Here is a 21,931-nt window from a genome sequence, read left to right on the forward strand (position 1 = left end):
TTGTTATTCAAAGGCAGTTGTTGAGAGGTTTAATATATACTACTATAAGTTTAGAATTTTTATCTATTTTCATTCTTTCTCTTCAAAATGGAAAATTTCTCCCAGATTTTTAAAATATTAATCAACATTAAAAAGAAACAGAAAATAGTGAAGTCTGCAGAAAATGATAAAAATACCTGTAATTCCATTATCCAGAGGTAATTAATATGTATTTCTGATGTATCTTTCTGGCCATATATAGATATGATCTTTTAGAAAAATAGCATATTATACATACTCTATAGTATATCAATCTAGTACTAGTTGATATTTTAAAAATAGCTGATAGTTAAAAGCTATTTCAAAAATTTATCACATTGATTATAAAAATAATCAAGTAAAAACTTGATATATAGACACACACGTTCTTTGATTTTTTTTCTTTATATGGTATCAGAATAGAGGATGAATCTTTATATTTCAAGATTTAAAAATACATGAATCTGATAAACATGATTTAGACATAATTTCAAATTGACAATGATGAAACAAAAAATATTCCATAGAATATTTAAATGAAAAATTTACCATAATTAAGTAAAAAAATGTAAACATTCATTGCTATCACATATGCATGTTAAGAAATATAAGTGCCTATAGAGACTCATATACATAATTAATATTTACTATTATTTGGTCTCAGATCAACGTCTTTCAAACCAAAGGTAATATTTTCATTAATTTTTTTTTCATTAAATTTGAATGTAAATTTTGGATACAGAACTAACAGAGAATCATATAAGCTGACACTCAAAGGAACCATGTATTAACATTTGAAGATTGAAGTATATTTGGAGGGCAGACAAATATTTCTTTTAAAAAGTTAAAAACTCAACAGAAATGAAGTCTTTATTTTTTATACAATTGTATATATTCCTTTTTAAATAAGCAGGGACTCTCTTTTTGGATTTTCTCTGCTTAGAATGACCTATATAATACATATCCAGGCAATAATTTTTAGAATGAATACCATCTGGGAATTTATTCCTTTAGGGATTAAAAATTATAAAATTTCCTGTGAATTATAACATTAAAAAATGAAAATATAGCTATTAAAAATTAAGTGAAAATTGTTTAATCATTTTAGAGGAGTCAAAATACAATATATGAATTGGTATCCTGGTGTCTGAAAGCAATCATTTCATCACCTGCATTTTAATCTTCATATCATTCATTGTAGGTTGATGGTTAATTAAAAAACTGAGTTTTAATCAAAGTTGTTTTCAAACATTGCCATAAGGTCACTTTGAAGAGTCATATCAATGGTACCAGCCATCTGCAGAAAAAAGAGAAAAATGTTAGAAATGTGTTAGTTAATAAATATCTTTACTGCATAAAAATGACTATGCAACACTTGGAATGCATCATTCAAAATGAACACAATTTATTTAACATAAGTTCATAAAGCTTCATTCCTTTACAATCACAAAGTGCTTTGTATAATTTCAATCTTTTAAAAATTACTGACTTTTGTTTTGTGACCCCACATGTTGTCTATCATGGAAGATGTTCCATGAGCACTCAGGAAGAATGTATATCCTGCTATTTGGGGATGTAATGTTCTATATATGTCTATTAGGTCTAGTTCATTTATCATATTATTTAGGTTCTCTGTTTCTTTATTGATCCTCTGTTTAGATGTTCTATTAATCAGAGTGGTGAATTGAAGTTTCCAACTGTTTGTAGAGATGTCTATACTTTTTTCATTTTTGCCAATATTTACCTCATGTACTTTAGGGCACCTTGCTTAGGTGCACAGATATTTATTATTATTATATCTTCTTGATGAACTACCCCTTTATTAATATATAATGATCTTTTGTTATAACAATTTTGCATTTAAAGTCTATTTGTCCAATATTAGTATAGCTACCCCAGCTTTTTTTTGCTTACCGCTTGTGTAGAGTATCTTTTTCCAGCTGTTCACTTTCAGACAATTTGTATCTTCAGGTCTGAAATTAATTCTCTTGTAAACAGCATATAGATGGGTCATATATTTTTTTTTATCCATTCTGCCAATCTGTGTCTTTTGATTGGGAAATTTACTCCATTAACTTCAAAGTTATTACTATAAAGACAGTACTTTTGCCATTTCATCCTTTGACCATTATATGTCACATCTTATCTTTTTCTCTCTTTTCACCTTTTTAGTTACCCTTACTGATAATCTTCATTTTAGCACTCTCTTCTAAGCCTCTCTCTCATCTTTTCTTTTCAGCCTGAAGAACTCCCTTCTTGTAATGCAGGTCTCTTGTGAAGCTCTCTCAGCTTCTGTTTATTTGCGACTATTGTAAACTCTCCTTCATTTTTGAAGAATAATTTTTCTGGATAAAGAATTCTTGGCTGGCAGTTTTTCTCTTTCAGATCTAAAACATATCATACCATTTCCTTTTCATTTCTATGGTTTCTAATGAGAAATTAGCCTTTGGTCTTATTTGGCATTCCCTGCATGTGGTGAATCACTTTTCTCTGCTGCTTTCAGAATTTTCTCTTTATCTTTGGTATTTGATGGTATGATTTCTGACTATTATGTGTCTGGGAGTGGGTGTATTCATATTTATTCTGTTTGGAGTATATGTGCTTCTTGGATATGCATATTTATATCTTTATAAGAGTCAGGAGGTTTTTGACCACTATTTCTTCAATATTCTTTCTGGCCCTTTTCTCTTCTCCTTCCAGGACACCCATAACACATATGTTTGTGCACTTTGTGTTATCAATCATTTCCCTAAGACCCTGCTCAAATTTTTCCCTTCTTTCCTCTGTGTTCTTGTGTCTGTTTGAATTCAGATGCTATGTCTTCTAGCTCACAGACCTTTCTTCTGCCTCTTCAAATCTGCTGTCATATGCCTTTAGTGGAGTTTTAATTTTATCGATTGTGCCTTTCATTCCTATAATGTCTGTTATTTTTCTCTGCATGCTTTAAATTCTTTATGCTCACACAGTGTCTTTTTAATACCCTTTATTGCTTAGCAATCTCTTTGAATTGATTTAGATTTGTTTGAACATTTTTGATTAGTTGTTCCAAATTCTGTATCTTCTCTGAGTTTTTAATTTGTTCCTTTGAGTGGCCCATATCTTCCTGTATCTAAGTGTGGCTTTTTTTTCTTCCTGATATTTGAGCATCTGATTATCTGGATGGGTTCATTCTGAAGGTCAGTTTTTCTTTTTCACACAGACATCATCTCTCACCCAGACTACTGTAAGAGCCTTGCCATTGGTCTCCCAACTTCTACCCTTACCCTTTTTCCTATATGTCTGGTCTCAAAACAGCAGCTAGGGTAATCCTGTTAAACCAAAGTGAAATTATATCACTCCTTAACTCAAAGACCTGTAATGGGTTTCATTCAGAGTAAAAGCTAAGTACTAACAAAAACCTACCTATTTCTGTGGTCTGCCTCCTGCCCCTTACCTCTCCTATTCCTATCCCCCTGCTCATGCTGCTCTATGCATACTGGCCTCCTTGTTAGTCCTTGAACATGCCAGACAGGATTTCCGGCCTTTGTTCTTGCTGATCTCTCTGCCTGGTATGTTCATTCCTCTTGATATTTACTTGGTTAATTCCCTAATCTCCTATAGTTTTTGCTCAAATCTAACTTCTCAGCAAGGTTTTCCCTAACCATCCTATATAAATGACCACATATTTTCATTGTTTATTTACTTCCATCCTCTGTCCCTCTCTCTCCCCCAACTCTGGGCTGGATAGCTCCATGAGGGCAAATATTTTTTCTGTTTTTTTCACTAATATATCCCAAGTGTCTAGAATGATACCACATACTCAATAAATTTGATTAATTGATGAATCCCAATAAAATAAAATTCCCAAACTAAAAAGAGAGGAGACAATTGCTACATTTCTTGTTAGGATGTAGAAGTTTACAAGAGCCCATTCTCACTTCTAACCTTGAGAAAATGCCAGGTAAGCCACAAAGGTAATTGTGACTGCCCCCACTCTTGGCCAAACCCATCACAGAGCTGAGAATGCAAAAAGTCTAAGAAATTAAACTGCAGAGAGAGTTGAGTTTTTTTCTAGGTGCAAATGAACAGTGACTGCATTCATTTCTGGAAGCATAACAGATTGAGGAACAAACCTGTCATAACTGTATGTGAGAGGAAGCGGGAGAGGTGTGTGTGTATATGTGTACTAAACTGGGGGAAAAGGAGACCATTTTATTGTCAGAAGAAGGATCGCTCCTTCAAAATATTTTAAACTAGAGGTGAACTAAAACAAAACTGTAATTCAGTCCAGACCCAGTTTATCACTAGATTAGGTTGTATCAGTGCCTCCCTCTAGTGGTCTGACAGAGGAAGCATATGGCCCTTTTCGGGGGTTAAGTACCTCTATCAGTCTCTGGCATAACATTCAATAGAACAGTTGAATCTTATGTTGAGATTAGCAGCAAGAACTTTTTTACAAAAACTATTATAAATATGTATTAATTTAAAAAGAACATTAATATAGTCAAACAAATCCATTCAACTTGAATTAGGGCAAGGAGATTTTTAAAAATGAATGAAAGGAAAAATATTCTGTTAAAAGCAGAGCAACTGAAAGGCTTGTACTAAATCATTTCCATCTTCTGATTAAAAGGAAAGGCCCTTGTTCAGATTATAGGAGTCAATGATAGATTTCGGGTTGAAATAACAGAGAAGTTATTGTGGTCACTGTACAGAATCCCACAGGGAGTGAACCAAATAAAAGAGAAATGAGGCTGGCCCAGGTAAAGTTAAAATGGTACAATTCTGGTGACATCATCAACATGGTGATGTAAACAGCTACTGAAAATCTCTCCATGGAGATACAGCATTAAAAAAGAACAATTCTGAATTATTTCAGAAATCTGGAGGAGGATATGGACTGGAGAGGGACCCTACAAATCCTGAATTAAAAAAGTAGAAGAATATCAGTAGGAAGTTTCTGCCCTGGACGAACCAGTCCTTTCCCGTCCCCTTGCTTGGTCTCACAGCACAGAATGGGCAGGGAAGTAGGAGCAAGGAGCCCTCCTTGAGAAACAGAAACAGAATGCATAGCCTCTCTCAGCAGTGGGACAGGCACTCACCCTTTGGAGACTTGGGGACAGGGGAGAGCATTTCAAGGCCCAGGTCAAAGAGAGACAGAGAGTCTGAGAAAACATGGATAGAAGCTGTGTTTTCAGCACTGGGTCCAAAAGTCCTCTCCCCACTCTAATAGCAGTGAGAGACCTGATCCCTGTCTGGGGGAAGGCTTAAGATTGGGTCAGTTGGGGGTGTACTCTGCCACAAATAAAGCAGGGGACATGGATCCATACTGAGCCAGACTTTTGGCTGGCGAAGAGAGGGAACAGCAAACCTGTTTTCTTAGTCAGACCTGTCCTCAGAGCACAACCAGTGCTCTGAGGACAATTAAGTTTTCGAACTATCTGCTGGGCACAAGAGAAAATGCAAGAGAATTGAAGGGTTTTCTAAGAGACTATCCAGAAAATTATTTCAGGCTGACTGGAGCGAGGGTAGACACCCTTCACAGGAACCTGCCCGTTTTGGCTGAGAAACACAGGCAACCCAACTATTAAAGCAGTGCCTTAAAAGAAACCACATAATGACTCTGCCCATTCAAGGTGGTCTGGATTATTTACTAGAGTCCTTTAAAAGGGGAAACATTTTGAAGAAACTTCAGACGCAGATGCTTAAAGAACAGTTGCTTCAGAGCTGAGAGAGACATGGATGTTTGGAGATGCTTGGAGAGCCAACAGAGAGAGCAGATGCCTAGACATGGGCAGAGCCAGCACGCATTATGATGGCCTTCCCATGAGATGCTAAGCAAGCCAGAACCCAGAGTTGTGTTCTGGCAGAGCTAAGTGAAGTCCCACAGACACTTAGAGAGGAAACCACAGGAAACAGAGGCTGAAAGCAAAGGGGCCAGGAGCAAGGGACCAGCAGATGCCAGCCATGTGCCTTCCCAGCTGACAAACGTATTCCAGATAGCATCAGCTTTTCTTTTTTTTGCATGGGCGGGTACCAGTAATCGAACCCAGGTTCAAGGCATGGCAGGCGATGGCCCACCTCTCATCAGCCTTTCTTGAGTGAAGGTAACTTCTTGTTGGTGCCTTAATTTGGACATTTTCATGGCCTTAGAATGGTAACTTCTAACATAAATAAATTCCCTTTATAAAAGTCATTCCATCTCTGGTATATTGCATTCTTGCAGCTTTAACACACCTAAACACTTACGTATGACCAAACAAGATTCTGTTGTGTTTGTGTACCACATTCTGTCTATCCATCATTCGTAGGTGGATGCTTGGGTTGTTTCCATCATTTGGATATTGTAAATAATGATGCTATAAACATTGATATATAAGTAAAAAATAAAAAAAAGAAACCATGTCTTGCAGGATGTGAAAAAAATAGAGCACCACTTGGAGACAGCAAACTTGTTTTATTCACGAACAGAGACACTGCTGTGGTGCACAGTGGCTACTCCCATCCCTGAGGCAGGCACCATAGGTGTGTGGTTTTTGGGGGAGAAAAGGGGGAAGAACAAATCTGACAGCTGGCTGGTGAGAGAGAACAAATCCAACCAACAGGAAAACTCTAGGTGGAAGAGATAAAAATGACCTCTAGAATAAACTAAGCAAGAAAACTAGATGCTTCAACACAAGCAGGAAATCATGACTCATGTCGGGAAGAACAAAAATACTGCCCAACCGAAGGAAGAAACCAGCACCTCAACTGAGATAGAGGAGTCAAAATAACTAGTCAGTGATGCTAAAACAGATCTTCTAAATCAATTCAATGAGTTGAAGGAAAACATGGAAACAGACATGAAAGATATAAAGAAGACATAGGGTTTCCATACAGAAGAATATGAAAGCTTGGAAAAACAAATGGCAGAATTTATGGGAATGAGAGGCACAAGAGAAGTGATAAAAAAAAATATATAAGGACATAAAACAGCATATTTGAAGAGGCAGAAGAAAGGATTAGTAAACTAGGAGACAGGAAATCTGAAATGCTACACACCAAAGAACAGATATGGAAAAAAATGGTAAAAATTTGAGTAGGACCTCAGGGAACTCAATGACAACATGAAGCACAGGAATCTATATATTATGAGTGTCCCAGAAGAAAAGTGAAGGGAAAAGGGGCAGAAAGAATAAATGAGGAGATAGTCAATGAAAAATTCCCAACTCTTCTGAAAGATAGAAAATTACAGAATCAAGAAGCTCAGTGTTCCCCAAACAGAACAGATCCAAATAGACCCATGCCAAGACACTTACTAATTAGACTTTCAAATGTCAAAGGCAGAAATTCTGAAAGCAGCAAGAGAAAAGTGATCCATCACATAAAAGGACAGCTCAATAAGATTAACTGCAGGTCTCTCAGCAGACCATAGGAGGTGAGAAAACAGTAGGAGATCGATTTAAAATTCTGAAACAGGAAAAACTGCCAAGCAAGAATTCTATATCTGGCAAAACTGTCCTTCAAAAATGAAGGAAAGTATAAAATATTTATAGACAGACACTGAGAGAGTTTGTGAACAAGACACCTCCTCTACAAGAAATAATAAAGGAAGCCAAAAGGCAGATAGGAAAAGACAGAAAAGAGGTTTGGAAAGAGTATAGAAATGAAGATTAGCAAGAAGGATAACTAATTGGGGTAAAAGAGGAAAAAATTAAGATACAACAGATAAACTTTAACAGGAAAAATTATTTATGGCCTGGCCATTAGAGAAATGCAAATCAAAACCACAATGAGATATCATCTCACACCCACCAGAATAGCCACTATCAACAAAACAGAAAATGACAAGTGCTGGAGAGGATGCGGAGAAAGAGGTACACTTATCCACTGTTGGTGGGAATGTCAAATGGTGCAACCACTGTGGAAGGCAGTTTGGCGGTTCCTCAAAAAACTGAATATAGAATTGCCATACGACCCAGCGATACCATTTCTAGGTATCTACTCAAAGGACTTAAGGGCAAAGACACAAACGGACATTTGCACACCAATGTTTATAGCAGCATTATTTACAATTGCAAAGAGATGGAAACAGCCAAAATGTCCATCAACAGACGAGTGGCTAAACAAACTGTGGTATATACATACGATGGAATATTATGCAGCTTTAAGACAGAATAAACTTATGAAGCATGTAATAACATGGATGGACCTAGAGAACATTATGCTGAGTGAGACTAGCCAAAAACTAAAGGACAAATACTGTATGGTCCCACTGATGTGAACTGACATTAGAGAATAAACTTGGAATATGTCATTGGTAACAGAGTCCAGCAGGAGTTAGAAATAGGGTAAGATAATGGGTAATTGGAGCTGAAGGGATACAGACTGTGCAACAGGACTAGATACAAAAACTCAAAAATGGACAACACAATACTACCTAATTATAATGTAATTATGTTAAAATACTGAATGAAGCTGCATCTGAGCTATAGTTTTTTTTGTTTGTTTTTTATATATATTTTTTGTATTTTTTATTTTTTCTCTATATTATCATTTTATTTCTTTTTCTGTTGTCTTGCTATTTCTTTTCCTAAATCGATGCAAAGGTACTAAGAAATGATGATCATGCAATCTATGTGATGATATTAAGAATTACTGATTGCATATGTAGAATGGAATGATTTCTAAATGTTGTGTTAATTTTTTTTAATTAGTAAAAAAAAAATTATTTATGGCCATAACATTATGTTAATGGATTAAGCTCACCAATCAAAAGACAGACTGGCAGAATGGATTAAAAAAAAAACAGTCTCCATCTATATGTTGTATACAAGAGACTCACTTAAGACTCAAGGACAAAAACAGGTTGAAAGTGAAAGTTTGGAAAAAGATATTCCAGAAAACCACAGCCAGAAAAGAGTGGGGGTAGCTATACTAATATCAACAAATTAGACTTCAAATATAAAACAATTTAAAAAGTCAAAGAAGGACAATTTGTATTTATTAATAAATGGAGAAATTCATCAAAAAGACATACTAATCATAAATATCTATGCACCAAGCATAGATACCCCAAAACGTATGAGACACACCCTGACAACCCTGAAGGGAGAAGTAAACACTTCTACAATAGTAGCTGGAGACTTCAATACAGCACTTTTATCAATGGATATGTCATGGTTAGAGTCAGGTGTCAACTTGGCCAAGTTGTGGTACCTGTTCATCTGATTGGGCAAGCGCTGGCCTGTCTGTTGCAATGAGGACATTTCATAGGATTAGGTCATGATCACGTCAGCTACATCCACAGCTGATTCCATTTGTAATCAGCCAAAGGGGAGTGTCTTCTGCAATTAGTGATGCTAAATCCAATCATGGGAAGCCTTTTAAGGAGGACTCAGAGGAGACATTCCTGCTTTGGCTGGTGAGCCTCTCCTGTGGAGTTCGTCCAGGCCATCCATTGGAGTCATCGGCTTCGCAGCCTGCCCTGTGGATTTTGGACTCTGCGTTCCTACGGTCACGTGAGACACTTTCATAAATTTTATATTTGCAAGTGTTCCCTGTTGGTTCTGTTTCTCTAGAGAACCCTAACTAATACAGGATAGAATGTACAGACAGAGGATCAATTCTTGTCAAGTGCTTATGCATCAGTTCCCAACACAGAGCACATGTTGGGGCACAAAGCAGGTCTCAGTAAATTTAGGAATACCAAAATTATACAAAACAGTTTGTCTAACCATTGGGAATGATGTTGGAAATTGATAACAGGCAGAAGCCTAAAAAATTCAAATTAATGGGTGCTAAATCACACACTCTTAAACAACCAGTGGGTCACGGAAGAAATTATAAAAGGAGTCAGTAAATATCTTTCTTTTTTTTTTTTTTTTTTTTACATGGGCAGGCACCAGGAATTGAACCTGGGTCCTCTGGCATGGCAGGCGAGCATTCTTGCCTGCTGAGCCACCGTGGCCCACCCAAGTAAATATCTTGAGGCAAATGAAAATGAGAAGATATATCAAAACTTATAGAATATAGCCTATATTAAAAAAGAAGAACAAAAGTTGGGGAATTAACAGCTCACCTAGAGGAACTAGAAAAAGAACAGCAAACTAACCCTAAAGCAAACAGAAGGAAAGAACAAAGAATAGAGGGGAAATAAATGAAATTGAGAACATTAAAACAATATAGAGAATCGATAAAACCAGAAGCTGATTATTTGAGAAATTCAGTAAAGTAGAAGTACCCTTAGCTAGGCTGAGAAAGAATAAAGAGATAGGATGCAAATAAAATCAGAAATGGGAGGGGGATATAACTACTGACCCCACAGAAATAAAGGCGATAATGAGAGGGTCCTATGAACAACTCTATGTTCATCTCTGGGAGTCATGTTGATATTGCCAGGGAGATTTACACCCCTGGGAGTCATGTCCCACATGGGGGAAGGGCAGTGATTTCACCTGCCAAGTTGGCTTAGAGAGAGAGGCCACATCTGAGCAACAAAAGAGGTTCTCTGGGCATGAACTCTTAGGCCTAATTATCAGTAGGTTTAGCTTCACCTTTGCAGGAATAAGTTTCATGAGGGCAAGCCCAAAGATCAAGGGCTCAGCCTATTAAATTGGTTGTCCTTAGTGCTTGCAAGAATATCAGGAATTCCCCAGGTGGAGAAGTTTAATATTTCCACCTTTTTCCCAGTCCCTCATGGGGACTTTGAAAATACTTTATTCTATGTCTAAATTACTCTGGATGTATCGGGGCATCACACTAACCTATACAAACCAACAACATCTCACTCCTATTCAAGGTTCCATGTAATTATGGTGTTCAAATAAACTAACTATACAAGTTAAATTAGATAATTTGCTAGAGAAAGTATAAATTTTGTACCAAATATACACTACTTCCTTTGGACTGACCTCTTTCTAATTGTCTGACTTAAAACATCAGCCATGGGTTCTCCCCAGCCTTACAAGTGGTTCAGGAAGACTTCCATTCTACCTCTAACAGGAAAAGGCTTGCTGTGGTTTCTCTCTGCCTATAGTTTGCCCTTTAACCCATTGCACTACAAAGATAACAAGTAAACATGGTATTCAGAAAAGAGCCAGGCAGAGGGGCAGAATTTCCATGTGGCACTAACATCCTCTTTTGGCTCTGATTCTATTCCCACAGCGGCTTACAGTACCTTCTACAGTGCCTCACTGGCAGCTGTGCTTTAAGAAACAGTCTTGAGACAGCCAAGCCATATGTATCATAAGTTTTGCTTTGAGGCTCTAATTTTTTTTGAAAAGAAATGTTAATTTCAAGTATAAAGAACATCAGGTAAAGGACTTTTAAAAATTGAATTAATGGTAGAAGATAGCAGCATAGTTTGGTGTAGAATTTAGTTCATCCTCTAGAACAACTAGTAAGTAGCCAGGGATGGTATAGAATTTCAGGGGGAACATCAGTGACTGGACACAGAGCATACACCAGGTGGAATGGCTGAGATCCCACACAGAACTGAAAGTCTCCCAAACTGTGGAGGCCGGTGCCCCTCCCTCATGGACATGCATGGCTGATTCCCTGAAAGGAAAGGAAACAGACTTTACAAGTAGCAAGGACTTAGTTCAACCAAGTTCTAATTGCAAGATTAATTAACAAATTCTGACTACTGAAAACAGGTCCCCAGCACGGATAAACCTGGAATAAGCACTAAAGGAACTAGGAGTTTTTGCTGACAGAGAGGGAACAAGGCTGACAGAAAACAAAAACAGAACCAAAAACACCAAGAGGCTTTTTGAGTTGGACAACAAAAGATACTGGAAAAGGGCTGGACCCCAAGAAAAGGGACACACAGAACCTGGAGATACACTGAGCCACAGATCAACTCAAGCTCTTGACTGGCAAACCTGAGGAGTGGGGATCCGTCTCTGAAAAGGTTTTTTTGATTTTTTTCCCCACTTCTTTTTTTTTTTTTTTTTTTTTTTTTTTACATGGGCAGGCACTGGGAATCAAACGTGGGTCCTCTGGCATGACAGGCAAGCACTCTTGCCTGCGGAGCCACCATGGCCCACCCTTTTTCCCACTTCTTAAACAGCTAATTAGATAGAAGTGTAAGCACTCTCAGGCTGTAGCATTGCCCAGGCAAGGGTGAAACTAAAGCATGTCTGAGGGACAAAGTAACTAGTCAGGTAAGAGGGGTTAATTACCTAAATGGCATATCTTCTCCAAGAAAAGAGGGGCAGGATACAGCTCAAGTAAAATCTCTCTTTCAAGGAATTCAGGCCCCAGGGACTGGAAAACAGAAGCAATCAAAGCCTGCCTATTACTGCAGCCTGTCTGAACCACACCCCTGGCATGAAGAGTCTGCTGAAATTAAAGGCAATGCACATCATTTTACACTGGTAGGAAGCTGTGGGCAGACAAGTGCCACATGATGGACAGGATAGGAAGAGCAGAGTCTAAAGTCTGACAACCTGCTAGGTCTCACCCTCAGGGAAAACTAATGCTGGCTACTCTCTCCTCCTGAGAAGTGGGCCTATCTGGTCTGGGAAAATCTGTCTGGGGTTGATGATATCTGAGGAGACCCTCCTTAAAAAAAGAGGCTCCATATAGGCAAGACAAGAAACAGAGAAACAAGAACTGAAAAATTCTGATCTTGTTGGTTTGAGAGGATGTATGTCCCCTAGAAAAGCCATGTTTTAATCTAAATCCCATTTCATAAAGGCAGAATAATCCCTATTCAATACTGTATGTTTGAAACTGTAATCAGATCATCTCCCTGGAGATGTGATTTAATCAAGTGTGGCTGTTAAACTGGATTAGGTGACGACATGTCTCCACCCATTTGGCTGGGTCTTGATAAGTTTCTGGAGTCCTATAAAAGAGGAAATATTTTGGAGAATCAAAGTGATTCGGAGACAGCAGAGAATGCTGCAGCATCCCAAAACAGAGAGTCCACAAGCCAGTGTGACCTTTGGAGATGAAGAAGAAAAACACCTCCTGGGGAACTTCATGAAACAGGAAGCCAGGAGAGAAAGCTAGCAGATGACACTGTGTTCACCATGTGCCCTTCCAGCTGAGAGAGAAGCCCTGACTGTGTTCACCATGTGTCTGCTCAGCTGAGAGAGAAACTCTGAACTTCACTGGCCTTCTTGAACCAAGGTGTCTTTCCCTGGATGGATGTCTTTGATTGGACATTTCTATAGACTTGTTCTAGTTGGGACATTTTCTCAGCCTTAGAACTGGGAACTAGCAACTTACTAAATTCCCCTTTTTAAAAGCCATTTTGTTTCTGGTATATTGCATTCCAGCAGCTAGCAAACCAGAACATGATCAGTTAAACAAAACCTATCCTAGAAGTCAAGAATAAGTTGAACTGAATGTCAAAGATCAGATAGAGAACAAAACCATCCAGCAAGAAATCCCTAGGTAAAAGTGAAAACCACCTCCAGAACAGACTAAGGAAATCAAATGTCTAGAAGCCAGAAGAAAATAATGAGCCACAGTAGGAAAATTAAGATATGGCCCAGTCAAGGGAACAAACCAACACTTTAAAATGAGACAGAGGAGTTGAAAGTTGAAACATCTACTTCAGGATATTCAAACAGATATGCAAAATCTTATAAAAAATCAAACTAACAAGTTGAGGGAGGATATAAAGAAGACATTGAGCTCTTCCTGTAACCAACTGGAGGTAATTGCTAAAAATGTTTTGCTATTCACTTGACCCAGAAAACCCTACAAAATCATGCAAATTAAGAGGTTCAAATCTTTGTGTTCACTTTAAGAACACCTGAGAAACTGCTCAGGCCATCAAGGGTATGCATATTCAAAAAGCCACCAAGTATCTGAAATATGTCACTTTACAGAAGCATTGTGTTCTGTTCCATCATTGCAATGTAGTGTTGGTAGGCGTGTGCAGGCCAAATGGTGGGGCTGGATGCAGGTCAGTGGCCAAAAAAGAATGCTGAATTTTTGTTGCACATGCTTAAAAATGCAGAGAGTAATGCTGAACTTAAGGATTTAGATGTAGATTCTCTGGTCATTGAGCACATCCAGGTGAACAAAGCCTGTAAGATATGCTGTAGGACTTACAGAGCTCATGGGTGGGATAACCCATACATGAATTCCCCTTGCCACACTGAGATGATCCTTACTGAAAATGAACAAATTGTCCCTAAACCAGAAGAAGAGGTTGCAGAGAAGAAAAAGATATCCCAGAAGAAACTGAAGAAATAAAAATTTATGACTTGGGAATAAATTCAGTTTAAAATAAATGCAAATTAATGTTTAAAAAAAAAAGACATTGGGTGAACCAAAAGAAGAACTCAAAAGTTTGAAAAAAACAAATCACAGAACTTATGGGAATAAAAGGCACAATAGGAGGGGTGAAAAACAATGGAACTGGGGTGCAAGGGTAGTTCAGTGGTAGAATTCTTGCCTGCCATGTGGGAGACCCAGGTTCAATTCACAGTCCAGGTACTTCCCCCCCAGAAACAAACGAGCAAAACCAAAAAACAAACAAGCAAACAAAAATTCAACAAATACTGCTGCAATAACGGGATACTCACAAGGAAAAATAATATGACCCTGCCATACGGCATACTGTGCTGGTTTGAAATGATGTATGTACCCTAGAAAAGCCATGTTTTAACCCTAATCCCATTTTGTAAAGGCAACTGTTTCTTCTAGTCCCTATTCAGTATCGTATGTTTGAAACTGTAATTAGATCTTCTCCCTGGAGATGTGATTGAAGCAAGAGTGGTTGTTAAGCTGGATTAGCTGGAAGTATTTCTCCACTCATTTGGGTGGGTCTTGATTAGTTTCTGAAGTCCTATAAAAGAGGAAACATTTTGGAGAATGAGGCGATTCTGAAAGAGCAGAGAATGACATAGCCATGAGAAACAGAGAGTCTACTAGCCAGCGACCTTTGGAGATAAAGGAAAATGCCTCCCAGGGAGCTTCATTGAACAGGAAACCAGGAGAGGAAGCTAGCAGATGATACCGTATTTGCCACATGCCCTTCCAGATGAGAGAGAAACCCTGACCACGTTCACCATGTGCCTTTCCAGATGCGACAGAAACTCTGACTGTGTTCACCATGTGCCCTTCCCCTGAGAGAGAAACCCTGAACTTCACTGGCCATCTTGGACAAAGGTATCTCTCCCTGGATGCCTTTGATTGGACATTTCTATAGACTTGTTTTAATTGGAATATTTTCTTGGCCTTAGAACTGTTAAATTAGCAATTTATTGAATTCCTCTTTTTAAAAGCCATTCCATTTCTGGTATATTGCATTCTGGCAGCTAGAAAACTAGAACACATACAAACAGAATAAAACAATGGAACCTACAACAACAGAGTTGAAGAGGCAGAAGAAAGGACTTGTGAACTAGAGGACTGGACGGTTGAAATCTGACACACAAAAGAAAATAAAGGGAAAAGAATGGAAAAATATGAGCAGGGTCTCAGGGAACTGAATGACAACATGAAGTGCCATATATACATGTTGTGGGTGTCCTAGAAGGAGAAGAGAAGGGAGAAAGAGCAGAAAGATTAATGGAGGAAGGGGGTGCAAGGGTAGTTCAGTGGTAGAATTATCGCCTGCCACACAGGAGACCCGGATTCGATCCTTGGCTCATGCATTTCCCAAAACAAACAAACAAAAATGAACCAAACAAAAATTCAACAAATGGTGCTGCAGTAAGGGGAACATTTCACATGGAAAAAGAATGAAATGTGACCTCTGCCATACAGCATACAAAAAAAAAAATACTAATGGAGGAAATAATCACTGAAAATCTCCATCTCTAATGAAAGACATAAAATTACAGATCCAAGAAGTGCAGCATACTGCAAACAGAAAAGATCCGAACAGACCTATGCCAAAAGTCTTAGTATCAAATTATGAAATGTCAAAGGCAAAGAGAGAGTTTTAAAAATAGCAAGAGAAAAATCAATAAATCACATACAATGGAAGCTCGATAAGACTATTTGTAGATTTCTCAGCAGAAATCATGGAGGTGGGAAGACAGTGGTATGATAAATTTAAGATTCTGAAAGAAAAAACTGCCAAACAAGAATTCTATACCCAGCAAAATTATCCTTCAAAAAATGAGGGAAAGGGTGCAACAACAGTGGTAGAATGCTTACTTTTCATGTGGGAGACCCGGGTTTGATTCCTGGACCATGCACCCCCCAAAAGAAAAATGAGAGGAAGATTAAAATATTTTCAGACAAACGAAGAATTTGTGACTAAGAGGTGGAAGGCCCCTGTATTTTTGTTGGATTTATCTCCCATCCTCTGACATGCAAATGCCTTACCAGCAAGTCTAGAGTAGTTGCTATTTCTTGCTCAGTATGTCCAATCAACATGATATCATCAATATAATGGACCAGTGTGATGTCTTGTGGGAGGGAGAAACGATCAAGTTCCCTGCAGACAAGATTGTGACATAGGGCTAGAGAGTTGATATACCCCTGAGGTAGGACACTGAAAGTATATTGCTGACCTTGCCAGCAGAAAGCAAACTGTTTCTGGTGGTCCTCACTAATAGCTATTGAGAAAAAAGCATTTGCCAGATCAAGAGCTGCATACCAGGTACCAGGGGATGTACTGATTTGCTTAAGACTTTCCTCTGAAGCATCTATATTCTGCTCTTCCTATCCTGTCCAGCATGTGGCACTTGTCTGCCCACAGCTTCCTACCAATGTAAAGTGATGTGCATTGCCTTTAATTTCAGCAGACTCCTCATGCCAGGGGTGTGGTTCAGATAGGCTGCAGTAGTAGGAAGGCTTTGATTGCTTCTATTTTCCAGTCCCTGGGGCCTGAATTCCTTGAAAGAGAGATTCTACTTGAGCTGTATCCTGCCCCCCTCTTCTTGGAGAAGATATGCCATTTAGAGAATTCTCTAGAAGGCAGTTTGATGGTTCTCCAGAAGCTAAGTATAGAATTCCATATGATCCAGCAATCCCATTTCTATGTATAATTTGGATGAAGGCAAGTACACAAACAGACATTTGCACACCAATGTTTATAGGGGCATTATTCATGATTGCCAAGAGATGGAAACAGCTCAGATGTCCATTAAGAGACAACTGGCTAAACAAACTGCAGTATGTATCAACAATGGACTATTATGCTGCTGTAAAACAGCTTACAAACTATTGATTTTTTTACTTAGATTGGATTGTATGATGTGTGAATAAAAATAAAGTCATGAAGCATGTAATAACGTGGATGTACCTTGAGGACATTATGCTGAATGAAATAATCCAGAAAGAAAAGAGCAAATACTGTATGGTTTCACTAATATGAACTATCATTAATGTGTGAATTTTGGGAATTAAAGTTAAGAATGCAGGTTATCAGAAGATAGAAAGAGGATAGTGATTGGGCATTTGATGCTGAAGGAGTATGGAATATTGCACAGGACTGATCATAAAGATCCAGAAATGGATAGCACAGTACTATTTGATGGTAGCACAACATTGTAAGTACACTGATTGAAGCTGAGTGTGAGTAAGGTTGAAGGATGAGGGCTGGGGTTACATATCTCATCAGAAGGAAAGACAGAAGATAAGGACTGTGACGGCATAACTTAGTGATGCCTAGGGTGGACAATGATGATTAAATGTAAAAACATAGTAATGTTTTTGCATGATGTAGAACAAGTGAATGTCAACATTACAAATAGGATGACTACAATCATCCCATGGGATGAAATGGGATGGTATATGGGTGAAAAACACAATCAATGCAAACTAGGGTCTATAAGTAACAGTAATATTGTGGTATGCTTTCATTGAATGTAACAAAGGCAATATGCCAAAGATAAATATCAACAACCACGGAATATGGAGGAGATGTATAGGATTCTTTGTGAGAGAAGTGGAAATGTCCTCATATAGATCATAGTGGTGAAGGCATAGTGTGCCGGTTTGAAGCTATATTATGTACTCCAGACAAGTCATGTCCTTTAATCCTCATTCAGTATTGCTGGTAAGGTCTTTCTGATTGTTTCCATGGAGACGTGACCCACCCAATTGTGGGCGGTAACTTTTGATTATCATTTCTATGGAGATGTGTCCCCACCCATTCAAGGTAGGGTTGTATACTGGAGTCCTATATGAGGGAACCATTTTGAAAATAGCTTTAGAGCTAATGGAGCCAACAGCACTCACACAGCCAGAGACCACTGGAGATGAAAGAAAACACCCCTAGGAAAGCCACTGAAGAAGCCTGGAGAGAAAGCTAACAGATGCCCATGTGCCTTTCCAGTTGAAAAAGAAACCCCAAACATTATCAGCCTTCTTGAACCAGGGTATCTTTCCCTGGATGTCTTAATTTGGACATTTTCATAGCCTTGGAACTGTAAACTGACAACTTAATAAATTCCCCTTTTTAAAAGCCATTCCATTTCTGGTATAATGTATTCCAACAGCTTTCAAGCCAGAACGATAGGTATGTGAATATACCAGGAACTATTGATTTTTTTTCTTAGGTTGGATTGTATGATGTGTGGATAAAACTGTTAAAAATGAGCAGAGATAAATATGCAATTATGTGATGATACTGTGAATTATATATGTAGAATGGAATGATCAAAAGTTACGAATGTTTGCATTTGTTTGGTGTTTTTTGGTATTTAAAAAAAATTAAAAAATTAATAAAAAATAAAAAAATGAACAGAGATACAAGTGCTGGAGAAAATGTGGAGAGAGAGCTGTATCTATTTACTGTTGGTAGGGAAGTAGAGTGGTGCAGCTCCTTTGGAGGGCAGCATAGTGCCTCCACAGGAGGCTAGGGGTCGGGTTGCTGTATGATTCTGAAAGCCCATAGTAGGTGTATACTTGGAGGAACTGAGAGCAGGGGACAGGAATGGACATTTGCACACTGGTGCTTATGGCAGCATTGCAATAGTGTTCCTATTTTGCAATGGACGGACATGGCCTCAGAGTACACAGACTGAAGAATGGAAGGAAGAACAATGGTATAAATTTATATACAATGGACTACTGAGTGATTTCAAGAAAGAATGAAGTTGTGAGGCATGCAACTAGGTGAATAAACCTTGAAGATAGTAAGTTGAGTGAAATAAGCCAGAAATGAAAAGGCAAATATTACAATGCCTTACTAATATAGACTAACTACAATGTGCAAACTGTGAGAATTGAATTTGAGAGCATAGGTTATTAGATGAAGGCCTATTGTAAAGGTTCCTAGATTGTAAGCTCTTACAGCAGTCACATCTATTCTGGATGCTGTAACTGTTATTTCTAAATTCTGAGATGGCTGAGCTCTTTGTGTATAACCTGGTCATTCATGGAACTTTGGGTATTTGTGTGCCACCTGAGACACAGTAGCTATGAAAATTAGCATTACCCCATACAGTAACTGTTAAAAATACTGAAGAAGTGATCAGACTTCAATTAGAGATATGAATGAAGTTGATCCGGGTAGGACTTAGGTAAATCAGACTAAAGGGTAAAGAATGATGTTGACTGTATTATAAAATGTTAGCTTGCATAAGACCAAAGGACCCTCAGTATTGGGGCTTGCCCTTATGAAACTCATTCCTGCAAGGAGAAGCTAAGCCTACTTATGATTATGCCTAAGTGTGAACCCCCAGAAAACCACTTTGTTGCTCAGATGTGGCCTCTCTCTTTAAGCCAGACGAACTTGGCAGATGAGCTCACTGCCCTCCCCCTTCCACAGCACATGACTTCCAGGGCTGTTAATCTCCCTGGCAACATCAACATGACTGCCGGGGATGAGCCTGGCCCTGGCATCTTGGGTATGAGAAAGAATTATTGACCAAAAGGGGGGAGATAAATGATATAAAATAAAGTTTCAGTGGCTTAGAAATTTCAAATAGATTTGAGAGGTCTTTATGGAGGCTATTCTTACGCAGTATATAGATATACCTTTTCAGTTTTTGGTCTGTTGGAGTAGCTTGAGGGAAATATCCAAAACTGTTGAACTGTAATCTAATAGTCTTGATTCTTGAAGATGATTAATTACAGAGCTTTTAAGTGTGAATGTGTGAGTGTGAAACCTTGTGGCTGACATTCCCTTTATCTAGTGTATGGATGGATGAGTAAGAAAAAAAAGAAATAAACAGTAGGGGAGTTGGAGGTCATGGGACATTTTGGATGTTCTTTTTTACTTTTATTTTTATTCTTATTTTTATGGTTTTGGAGTAATGAAAATGATCAAAAATTTATTGTAATAATGAATATATGGCTTTATGGTGATACTGTGAGCCACTGATTATACACTTTAGATTATTATATCTCAATAAAAACAAGTAAAGAAAAAAATACAGTATAATTCGGGTACATGGGTAGTTCAGTGGTAGAATTATTGCCTGCCATGCAGGAGACCTGGGTTCAATTCCCAGCCCATGCACCCCAAAAAACAAACAAACAAAACCACTGTGAACAAAATTCCCTATGATATACATATCACATATCTGCCTCTGTGTGTGTAGTTATAGATATAGAAATACATATATGTAGGGAAACACATAAAATAAAAGTGGTATAATTCATAATGAATTTAATTGACTTGATTTTTCTCCAGTAATACCTAGTAACTCTGAAGAGGGAAGAAAAGACACTGAACACAAAGTACTCATGGCTAGAAAATGGATGCAGTGGCAAGCAACAACAAGAAGAAACTGAGGTAAAGAAGTGTTGCTCAAATAGACAACAAAATTTGTGTGGGGAAATTTGCCAGTATTAGGCAGAGGGTGCAGAATTTGAAGGAAGAGTTGCAGGTGAATGGGAGGAGGGGGTCATGGTGAATTGGAAGAAGAGAAAAGGTCAAGGTTTGGGAAGATAACTAAAAATAACAGAACTACAGGAAATGAGAAAGAAAGCTGACGCTTCTCTAAAGAGCAGAGGAATTACAAAGGAGCTGTATATTTGATTCAAAAATACTTTCTTTAATAGCATAGACAAATTTAATCATTGCCATCTTTTCCCCGACTTCAACCAGATTTTCTGTAAAGTTCTTTACTGCTATTTCCAAGAGAAAGAACCCCCTCATTAAATACTTCACAGTGTTGTAACTGAGAAATTAGGATTTAAGGGATGATTTTGATTACTGAATCATTATATAGATATTCCTTTTTGCTTTCTGGTATATTGGCGTAGACAGAGGGAAAATTTGTGAAATATCTACATTGTAATTCAGTTGCCTTAATCTCTGATAATGATTGTATAGCCCTTATCTTCTGCCCCTCTGATTGTAAAAACCTTGTGACTAGCCTTCATTTGTACCCAGTTATGCAGTTTTTCAACTTTAAAGTCCTGTAATCGCTAAAGACAGCCCTAATGTTTATTAATGAAGCTGGACTCTTGGATCAGCCCAGAACTAACCCACCCCAAGTCTAAAGTCATCTTGATAACCGAGACTGGATCTAACCAAAGTGGGCCTGCTGATATGTGCAGTAGCTTGGACTTTAATCTACAAGTCACCTATACCTCATTCTGCCATTTTCTTACACACATTCTGTGACCAAGCACGTAACCAATTTGCAAATGCGCAATAATCAAATCACCTCTAATTACAACATTTGAGGCCACTGTGCTTATTATCCTAAACCCTGCCCAACTTTTCCCTAATAAAACTACCTACATTACTGTATTTTTTTAGGTAAGACAGATTTTGGGCCACTAGGCCATCTGCTCCTCCTACTATGTGCCTAGTAATGAACTCTCTCTCTCTTTGAAACCCTGGTGTGTCAGGAATTGGTTATTATGAATGTCCGGCAAAAGAATCCATGGCCTTTGTCCAGTAACAGTGCTTGGTATGTTACTGTTGCCTAGTTAACTGAAATTCTTATTACACATATTAATGTAGTTCATTATTTTCAGTACTCCTAGTAGGAGATTACTACTCTCCAGGAGATAAATGAATGGAATAGTAAAGGTTAGCAGCATTAAATAAATGTTCCTATTATGTTCTTTA

The 21,931-nt window shown here is 38.0% G+C and overlaps 1 protein-coding gene and 1 non-coding gene across 7 annotated transcripts in view; one reads left to right on the forward strand and one right to left on the reverse strand.

Annotated features, from left to right (window-relative positions):
• Positions 1-1,098: 1,098 nt before the first annotated feature.
• The window catches only part of BRDT (bromodomain testis associated), a 79,944-nt gene continuing 59,111 nt past the window's right edge, over positions 1,099-21,931 (reverse strand). For all 6 annotated transcript variants that reach the window (XM_077120286.1, XM_077120284.1, XM_077120288.1 and 3 more), the window contains exon 18: positions 1,099-1,315. In XM_077120286.1, the coding sequence (XP_076976401.1) occupies positions 1,247-1,315 (69 nt within the window). In that variant the 3' untranslated portion in view covers positions 1,099-1,246. The remainder of the gene's footprint in view (positions 1,316-21,931) is intronic.
• On the forward strand, positions 20,295-20,365 carry TRNAG-GCC (transfer RNA glycine (anticodon GCC)). The gene has a single exon. It is a non-coding gene; the product is annotated as a tRNA-Gly (tRNA).

Source organism: Tamandua tetradactyla, chromosome 11 (genome assembly GCF_023851605.1).
Source record: "Tamandua tetradactyla isolate mTamTet1 chromosome 11, mTamTet1.pri, whole genome shotgun sequence".
NCBI classification, from domain to species: Eukaryota; Metazoa; Chordata; class Mammalia; order Pilosa; family Myrmecophagidae; genus Tamandua; species Tamandua tetradactyla.